The sequence below is a fragment of the Corvus brachyrhynchos genome, unplaced genomic scaffold, assembly GCF_000691975.1.
Source record: "Corvus brachyrhynchos isolate BGI_N302 unplaced genomic scaffold, ASM69197v1 scaffold44, whole genome shotgun sequence".
NCBI classification, from domain to species: domain Eukaryota; kingdom Metazoa; phylum Chordata; class Aves; order Passeriformes; family Corvidae; genus Corvus; species Corvus brachyrhynchos.
In genome coordinates this window covers 2,024,439-2,034,333 of record NW_008238359.1, presented here as the reverse complement: position 1 = coordinate 2,034,333, position 9,895 = coordinate 2,024,439, and the positions used below count along the sequence as shown (strand labels likewise).

The window sequence follows — 9,895 nt, the reverse complement described above, 5'->3', positions numbered from 1 at the left end:
GCCGCGGAGCTGGTCTGCTGTGGGATGCGGGAAGGACGGGTGAGCCCCCTCTGCGGGGGAATTTGGGGTTATTTTTTTAGCATTTGATGCTAATTTAGTAGTGTGAGCGCCTGGCTGTATAGGGAGGAGCCGTACCTACGATTGTCCGTAACAGGGTCGGGCTCAGTGCCACTTTGCAAACTTTGCACATTCCACTGCCCCCTTCAAATAAAACATCTCCGAAATTTAGGTATTCACAGCGAATCCAAGCCCACACCCGGGACACGCAGCCAGCTGGGTCCGGCTGGGCAATGGGCGTGATATATGCCCTCCAGAGGGTCTAATTCTGGGTGGTGCCTACCTTGTTAGCGTGATTTCTGAGGGGGTTTTGCTGTGGTGCAGCAGAATCCGTGCTGGGAATTAGCCGCCCTCTAATTGCAGGGATGCTCTGGAAGCGATGGTGTCAGTGGGAGATGAGGTGGAAACTGGATTGTTGAACTACCCCGTGTGTCCATCAAGCAGGTGGTGGGCTACCAATTGTGTGTGAAGTTGTTCAGGGACAAAATAAAGTGATCCATGAAGGAAATAAAGAGTATCTGGAAGATAACTCCAGGGATGCCAAGTAATACTTAAATGAGTGTTTGGACAGGACATTGAAAATCAGTGAAAATTTCTGCCCAGACTGGTATTAAATGGGTATACTGGACTGTACAAAGGGTTACAGTGGCTATATTGGACTGTACAAAGGGTTACATCAGCTTGGAAGGAAAAGTGATGCTCCCACTGCCCTGAGACCCCAAGCAGGCTCCTTTCTGGCAGCCGGTGGCAGTGGCCTCCTGACCATCTGCACTGCCCGCCCAGCAGCCCCTGAGCCCACGGGTGTTGAAGGTCACACCAGGAGAGCGCTGAGCACTGCAGCACTTTGGCTTTTATTCTCCAGACCTGGCTGCAGCTGCATCCCTGTGGCTCTGCACTCCCTCTCCCCTCCATCTTGTTGTCAGCCGTTCTCCTTCAGCAGCTCTTAGCCTTCTTTTCGTTCTCCTGCTCCCTGCTGTGCGCTGCTGCTTTTGTTCTTCTGCTCTCAGGAGGAACCTGACCTTTGCTTTAATATCGCTCCTTGCTTTTTACTAACTGGGCACCAGCTCTGTTTTCCTACCTCTGCCTCCCTATCCCTTCTCTTTATGCGAAAATTCAGCATCGGCAGAGAGCCTATGCGAAGCCTCCTGCATTGAGCTGCATCCCTAAGCAAGCAGCCCAGGGAGATGCTCAAGGGCATGGAGGTGCAGGTTTGGAAAGGGATGAACACACACCATCGTACCCACGACAAACCAGGGGTGTTACGAAATTCCCGTTCACGCTTTCCCACCCCTCTTGCGACTCACTGGCAGAACGGTGTTTCTGTGCATAACAAAGCAGGGTCAGAAATTATATATAAATTAAATACAAGTAACTGGCAGATGAGCAGCTGTGCTCCGAAGGTGGATAGTCAGTATGTCTCTCCCAGTACTGCAGCCACCGGCAGATCGATAGGAATCCTGTCGCAAGAAGAAGAGAAAGGAAGGGTGACCCGTCGTTTCCTGCCTCACGCCTGCTGGGAATTTGAGTCCCTTCCCAGAGCTTGTCACCATGTCACCCGTGCCAGCCTCGGGGTGAGCGGCCTTTCCCCAAACGCCTGCTGGAAATTTCCAGAGGCACCACAGCAGTCCCGGAAACAAATACCTGCTGTGCCTCCCTGCAGGCGCTTCTTTTTGGGATCTGTTTCTCGTGGCAGGCACGCCATGCTCTGCTTCACCGACTGAATTTAAGCCTCTTAACATGCTGCTCAGTTGGAGGGGTTCATATTAAGTAAGTGTCCAAAATCAGGTGGGTCCGTCCTGCAGCAATGGGAAAACATGGGATTTCCTCTCTAAGATTGCCATAAATAAGCATATAGGGTGCAGAGACTGTATTGCAAATGTTTAACCTTCTGTAGTGGAGGATGAGCTGAGCTAAGTAAATGTGCATCAGGGATATATGAAGGGAGGGGAGAGTTCATCCTTGCAAAGGATTTTGTCCAAAATTCTTCCTAAAACTCAGCTCTCATTGATGCCCATTGTCTGCTGAGAGCTGGGTAAGTGGTCAGTTAAGGTGTGGTTTGTTGTTTTTTTTTAATCCCCTAAATACTATTGTTTTGTTTCTACGCCCCCCCCCCCCCTTTAGTTATTTTATTATTTTTTTTATCCTGTCTTTCATGGGGTGACTTCTAGGCTTCAAACTGCCTTGTTTGCAGCCGCCGTAACACAGAAAGGCACGAGCTCGTAGGGTTTGGATTTTCTCCATGACGTTGTCCCCTTGAGAAGGGGCAAGGCACAGAACTGTTCTGCAGGTAGAGTTACAGCAGGTGCCATGGGCTTGGCTGTGTCCAGATCTGGAGTTCTCAACTTCATGAGGGTTTGTTTGTTTGTTTGTTTTCTCAGGGCTCAGGTGTTTTGTAGAAACTGGAGTTTTTACCTCAAACCAAAACGTGCATTTCAGTGAGACACAGCGGAGCAAAGTGATAACATGCCAAGTGTGGGGAAACTGGGGTAAAACCCAGTTTCGCAGAACGAGCTTCGCACAGGAAGGAGCATCTTTGCCTGATTATATGCTCACAATTAATATGCTCTAATGAAGCAGACTGGAGCCCCATCCTGCAGCTGCTGCTGAATCCCATTTAAAGTCTCCAGCAGCCATACAGGTGCCCAGCTATTTCTTTTTTCATACTTCCTTTTGAGCTGAAATCAATCCTGCCCCTCCCAAGGCAGAATTACTTCCTATAAAGCACTACCTGATCTGTGTCTTGTAACATTTTTCTCCTGGATGTGGCTTTCACCAGCTCTCTTGGGCAATACGCAAAAAGCCAGAGAGGTTTTTAGTCTGGCTGCGCTTCCTGATGCTTAGCAGAAATGATCCCCGGCTTGCTTTAATTCTTTTGCCATTTAGGCATCTTTCATTGCACTAGCCTAAATAATTAATTTCTTCTCTTTTTTTCTTTTTTTTTTTCTTTTCTTTTTCCTGTGTTCATGTTTTGCAGTTCATTGTTAATCCTCAACTATTTCTTCCAGCAGCTGCATGTATTTCACTGTCTTAAATACAGATTTTCCAAGTTTTGGTTGTGGAGGGATATTTTACAGGTGACCTATTGAAGGCTACACAGTAAAGTTAACCAGCAAAGCAAATACTTTATACATAAGGTTAGGAGGCACTGGTACAGGCTACACAGAGAATCTGTGGCTGCCCCATCCCTGGAAGTGTTCAAGGCCAGGCTGGATGGGACTTTGAGCAGCCTCGTCTAGTGAAAAGTGTCCCTGCCCATGGCGGGCGGGTTAGAACAAGATAATCTTTAGGGTCCCTTCCAACCCAAGCCATTTTATAATTGTGTGACTCCATGAAATTAAAACCATTAAAAACAATGACTTTGTAAATGGCCATATAATGCTACATCTTGCAGCAAAAACCCTATTGCTGTAACAGCATATGTTAACTCTCATTTCAGGGGATGCTACAATTTAAATGCTTTTAATACCATGTGTAAGGGCTTCAGAGGCCCTAAGCAGCCTTTGGGATGGACTTTGGAAACCTTAACAACTCAACATGATCCTCTTCTACCAAATTACAGATTGCTCTTGCTTTGCTGCTCTATGTTTAATTAATCTCATTAATTAAATCCCCTGAATGACACTAGGATCAGCCTGTTATCCACATCTTGGGCATTGCCTCTGAAATCCAGAAGGATTGTTTCATTTTCTTTCCCTGACATATTTAAAGTGAAATCTGTGTTGGCAATCAATTTCTTTTCCCAATAAAAATCCTGTTAAAAATTGTCTCTTTATATATATACATATATATATAGCTATAGCTGTCTTCTTTCAGCAACCATGTAAACATATCTATAACTTTAGACTTTCTGTTAAACTGCATTCTTTTTGCTGATAAGGTTAGATTACAGCTGTATGCATTTTTCAGTGGTTAAAAACATAGTAATATTTGTGCCATTTGTTTACATTTTACTTATGTTGGCAAATCATGACTGATGGGTTTGTTTTTTTTTTTGTTTTGATGATTATTGTACACTTGTGGGTTTTTGCTAAGTTGGGTGAAACAGGCACTCAGTTAAATTATGTATACAGAATTTTATTTATTAGCTAATTAAAGCGCTCTTAAATGTGATGAATACAGGAGAGGGGAAATAAGCTTATCCAAAGCTGTCCTACATTCAAAATGATTATGAAACAAAGTGGTATGATAATGATGGTTCTAAATATGTGAAGGCATTGATAACTGAAAACAGTTACCTTTGTCATTTTGCATACTTGCATACCTTCCTGCTGTGTCAACCCCCATCACTCTCCCAGCTTCAAACCAGTAATTTGCTGAACTAAACTCATGGGGTAGAGGATTATTACAGAAATGTTCTCTATGCAGCTGTTGAGGATGCTCCTGTGAGTAAAACCCAAGTTCAAATTTACAAGCTGTGGTCAGTTGAAATACTCAGATGCTCAGACAACAGCTTCTGTTCAGGAGTTTGACATTATCATAAAGCTAACCATTGCCCTGCTGGTTTCTCTCAATTTACATGACATCATAAGATCATGACTTTAAGTCAAATGTAGACATTTCCAACCCCCATGATATTAAAAAAGGTATTTAAATACAGGTTGCTCTTACAAGCATAAAATAGATGTTGTGTTCTTCAGCCAAATTTCCATCTTCAGCTGTCAAATTAGATCTCTAGCTGACCTAATGTGAATGAATTTTAAGTGCTACTTGGGAAGGAGCTACACAAAAAAACTTTACTGTAATTCTCTGCTTCCAAGAACTGTAACCCAATTTGTACCTGTCCTTGGTGACTGCAGGTTACAGAATCATACAATCATAGAATGGTTTGGGTTGGAAGGGACCTTAAAGATCACCTAGTTCCAACCCACCGCGCCATGGACAGGGACACCTTCCACTAGAGCAGTAGCCTCCCATGTCCAAGATCAGATGCTCTTGGTACCTCCTCTTTGTGGAAATGTCACCAAGAAGAAGTGATTTTCATGCTGCACTCTTGGACAACCTTTATATTGCATTAGCAAAGCACCCAAGCTTGATAAACCAGGGTGGGGGCTGCAAATGGTGGTTGAATGAGCAAAGAGAGAAAACTTACAACCCATTTCATTTCAATTTTTACAGAGTTATGAAAAACATTTTTTCATAAACAAGTTTATAGGAAAAAAAGCAGCAAAGACTGACTTTCCCCAGCTACTATCAAGTATATTGGTTGGTCAACGCATTAAGTCCAGGTTGATGATAAGTCCAGTAGACATTCACGCTCATTTGTGCTGATGTTTTTGGGTCTTTTGAGGTTCCCAGACTATCAGATTCATCTTCACACTATGAGGATATAAATCACTAAGAAATGGGATGAATTAGGCAGAAGACAATTAGGAATGACAGCTGAGGAATAGTTATCCTGCAGCCTCATCCATGGGCAAGATGTTTGCATCATTAAATGTTTGAAATTTAATCTAGTGCAGGCGTAGTGGGCAGGTTCAAAGTCAGAGCAGGCTGGTGTCCTGGGAGAGTGAAATCCAGCCTGTATGGGTCTGTAGACTGTGAAATACCCATAAGCAGAATGGGCTGTCCAGGGCATGTGTCTGAGCAATGCCCAGAGGTGGGAGAGGAGCAGAGCCCACATGCTGAGAGGATGCCAATCTCTGTGCTACTCTTCCAACTCCAGAGCTAAGGCTTGGTTAGATTTCTGATGCTGTTGCTGCCAGCATAGATACAGTCTTCAGCTTCAGAGAGCTCATGTTACTGCCATATTTTGTTGGCAAACTCCCTTTTGGACTGCTGATAAGAAAACAGTTACAGGAGACTTAAATGTTACCTGTTCAGGTAACATTTGGACCGAGCCATCTGCCTCTCATTCAGGCTATCAGTGAGGTGTTGGATCAGAGTAAACCTAGGATGGATGCTGAGTTTGAAATGAAGATACGTATCTTTGGGCCATACAGTGGTCTTTGGGTTGTGACTCTTGATCACGGGCTCTGCCAAGTGAAGCCTTGTCACAGACACATCAAGGGAAACATCTTTCTCTGCGTCTGGCTAAGGCTGGCAGAGAGCATGAGAAAACAACTCTCATGGTGTAGATAAGCAGGCTTGAGCTCAAAAATCTGAAAGCTTCATCTATGAAGAAAGAAAAGGTTGTTTAGTCTACAGCAGCTGCTTAGGGCAGAAGAGGTGGGAAGCAGTGAACATGGCTTTTGGAGTCACTGTCAGTCCTGCTTCTACAGGCTGTGTTATTTGTAGGGAGGTATGGGGAAGCTTCTGTTTGATGAAATGTGAAAAAAAGAGTAAAATCCATTTTAGGCTGCTTTTGTGAATGCCTGATTGTGCTTGTAGCAATGCTTTTGCAGACATACTGCAAGCCCTTAGGGGAAAAAACACATGGCAGCCACTCGTGCTACAGAATTAGATCAGTTGAAGCCTCCACATGATCAAGTTTAAACAGCTCTTGACTCTAAATTGGGTTGAAGTCTTCAAGAGTGGGAAGTACGCTGAGACCACAGTTCCAAGGGGAGTTTAGCATGGGAACAGACAGTTTTTTCTGGAGTATATTTGGCTGAGGTTAGTCACAAGGACGGTCTGTGGTCATCAATGCACGTGTTACTGTGTTGGCCTACGCATGCATCTTTATTTGCCAATTCTGCTGGATGCATGGGACTAAGGGATATACAGGGAAAGCACTCTAGATTTAGAGATCAGCATCTTTCCATTACTGTGCAGTGGGATATAGGCTGTGTGCCAAGGGTTAAAGAACAAAGTGGAATGTTAGTCTCAAACAATTTAAAGACAGGCTCTCCTTTGAACTGTTAATTATCTGCCCTAGGTTGGGCCAGTTTTTCGTAGCAAAATGTGCTGCTGTCTAGAGACGTATTTGTTTTAGGATGCCATTAGCACTGTTATCTGGGTTTTAGCAGCCATACAAGAATTGATATTCCAGCACAAGATGACCTTCTCCCTATCTGCATTTTGCTGTGACTCCAGAGCTGATAATAGTGGGTAGTGTCTATGATTATTCCATTACTAGTTAGGAAAATGCCTGCACTTAAGTTTAATTTTAAGGGAGCTTTTTGGCAGCTTTCTGTTGAATGGCTGTATGTACTGCAGCAAGAGCTACCTCCTGCCTCTGTAAGCAAACACTGGTGGCTTTCCCTGCACAAGACAGCTGAGCTGAGCTCAATGGAGACAGCTGCATAGCTCCTTTCTTTTCCCTTGCCCCAGCCCTGGCACTAGTCCAGTTCCAAGATACAGCAGAAACATGCTGAATAGAAAATGTTGGGTTTTCTCTCTAAACTGGCTCACTGTTGGATCAGATGAGTGCCAGAGGTGGCATAAGGGAGGAGAATGGTATGGTGGAGGGCAAAGGGAGGTCATGCCCCTTCCTAAGGCTTAACTGCACCTTAAAATCGCATCCTCAGTTCATGTCAGCTGATTGCAGAGGCTCTGCGTGGAAACTATGTCAACTGGAATATGGCCCCAAATAATTAGAAAATGTTTTCTAGGATAAAGCACATTGAAAGGAGAAAGCCTGGTGGTTTTTTTTACTGAAAGGAACTACAGACTGTTGTGTGCTTACAGCAGCAACTGCTGTCTGGCTCCCTGCTAGGCTGACTGCACTCAGACATGTGTCAGGGGATTCTGCTGAATGGCTTTGCTGCTTTAATCATATCTTCAAACACTATGGTAGATGTTGGGATATGTCCAGTTCTTGTCCTGTCCTTCTTTGTTCCCTCTAAATTCTCTGTTCGTGAGGGAAATGAGATCATACAAGCCCAGATCACTACTTCAAAGTCAGCCCTCATTGTAGGTATTGGTGGGAGAGATTCACATTTAGCATAATTGTAAAGTTTTGGAAGACTCATGGTTTCTGGCACTTAAATGAATTATACAAAGTCCTGTTCAAATCTGTTAGGAGAAAAAACATCCTTATGCTTGTTCTCAAGATACAACCTCAGAAAATAATTCCGCACTCCTAATTTCTATGATGAATTCTTGCCATGTGCTTACCCTTATATATTTAGGAATATTTATGTCTGTAGTTTAACCTTCAAAAAGGCCAATGCAACTAAATGTGTGGTGTTGGATTTTTTTTTATTTTATTTTTTTTTTAGAATTAGTCCCAGCACCGTGACTTTTCCATCATGTCAGAACCTATCACGCTCAATGTTGGCGGAAAACTCTATACCACCTCTCTGTCCACTCTGACTAGCTTTCCAGACTCCATGCTGGGGGCCATGTTTAGTGGGAAGATCCCAACCAAGAAGGACAGCCAAGGCAACTGCTTTATTGACAGAGATGGCAAAATCTTCCGCTATATCCTGAACTTTTTACGAACTTCTCACTTGGACCTCCCTGAAGACTTTCAGGAAATGGGCTTACTGCGGCGGGAAGTAGATTTTTATCAAATTCAGCCCCTGATTGAGGCCTTGCAGGAGAAGGAGGTAGAGCTTTCTAAAGCAGAGAAAAATGCCATGCTCAACATCACCCTCGATCAGAAGACCCAGACCGTTCACTTCACCGTCCGAGAAGCACCCCAGATTTACAGCCTGTCTTCCTCCAACATGGAAGTGTTCAGCGCTCATATCTTCTCCACGTCATGCCTGTTCCTGAAGCTTCTTGGTTCCAAACTTTACTATTGTTTCAATGGAAACCTTTCCTCAATATCCAGTTACCTGCAGGACCCCAACCACTTGACCTTAGATTGGGTTGCAAGTGTGGAAGGCCTTCCCGAAGAGGAGTACACCAGGCAGAACTTGAAGAGACTCTGGGTGGTGCCAGATAATAAGCAAATCAATAGTTTCCAGGTGTTTGTGGAAGAAGTGCTGAAAATAGCCATGAGTGATGGTTTCTGCATAGATTCTGCTCATCCACATACTTCAGATTTCATGAATAATAAGATTATTCGCCTAATTCGGTACAAGTAGGAATGGCTGTTTGTTGTGGTGCCAGCATGGAGATAACACAGGTTAAGTGTTTCCCTTTAAAACACACTTACACCTAATTCAGAATCATGCTTATCTGGATTAAGAGTCACTAACAAGGAGATGATTTTCCTTTAATGTACTTACCAATACGACCTTTCAGAATATGTCCATATTCCAGACAGAAGCAATATTGTCTAGCACCTGAATTAAGGACTGGCTTTGTCTCTGTCTCTGCGTCTGACCTGCTGTACAATTCTGGGGAAAATCACTTCTGTGCTCTCTACGTTTTCCAGTTGGAAAATGGGAGTGATCCTTAGCCTGCATTGTCAGGGGATGTGAGGGTTCGGTAACCATGGTTTGGAATGTATGTGGAGAACAGACGCAGTGAAAGATACCATGGACAGCACACAGCCCTAGGAGCACATTTGCCGTGTCTTGCTGTATCACCTGTGCAGAGCATCCAAGAAGTTTGTTTGGATCCACGGAGAAGAAGCCTTCCCACGTGCACTCAATACAGCTGTAAAGGATGGTGCAAATTGCAAATGAGTAAGGGATCCTGTCTCTTTGGGTTCAACAAAGGATTTCTGTCACCCTGTGAAGCTGGCTTGGGTTTTTTTCTGAACCCTGTGAGGAAGCCCCTGCTTTATTCTGCTTTCAGGGAAGCCGTGTTGGGATAATGTGACTGGCAAGGAAGCCATAGAAGAGAGAATGGTGTTCCTACAAACCAAGAAGATTAAACCTTTACTTTTACATTCCAAAAGCATCCAAGATAACTAGTCCTTTTCTTTCTCTTACAATGTTAATATTTGTCTGGAGGATGCTGCTGAAACTTTCTAAGGTGAAGACAGATTTTGGGGCAGAGGCTCCCATATGTCTTTTAAACATTTGAGCCTCTTTTGGGCACACGTCCCTTCAGCAGTGCCTGG

At 44.0% G+C, this 9,895-nt stretch overlaps 1 protein-coding gene across 3 annotated transcripts; it reads left to right on the top strand.

Moving 5' to 3' along the window:
- Positions 1-17: 17 nt before the first annotated feature.
- KCTD21 (potassium channel tetramerization domain containing 21) lies at positions 18-9,688 on the top strand. 3 transcript variants are annotated; one of them, XM_017735944.1, is made up of 3 exons: positions 1,426-1,824; positions 2,436-2,695; positions 8,157-9,688. In XM_017735944.1, the coding sequence occupies exon 3, from the start codon at positions 8,187-8,189 to the stop codon at positions 8,967-8,969; it is 783 nt and encodes a 260-aa protein (XP_017591433.1). In that variant the 5' UTR covers positions 1,426-1,824; positions 2,436-2,695; positions 8,157-8,186; the 3' UTR covers positions 8,970-9,688. The 3 variants fall into 3 exon arrangements, with proteins under 3 accessions (XP_017591434.1, XP_008633135.1, XP_017591433.1); XM_017735945.1 differs by lacking the exons at positions 1,426-1,824; positions 2,436-2,695 and adding an exon at positions 18-39; XM_008634913.2 differs by lacking the exon at positions 2,436-2,695 and having other exon boundaries at positions 1,425-1,824.
- Positions 9,689-9,895: the final 207 nt, after the last annotated feature.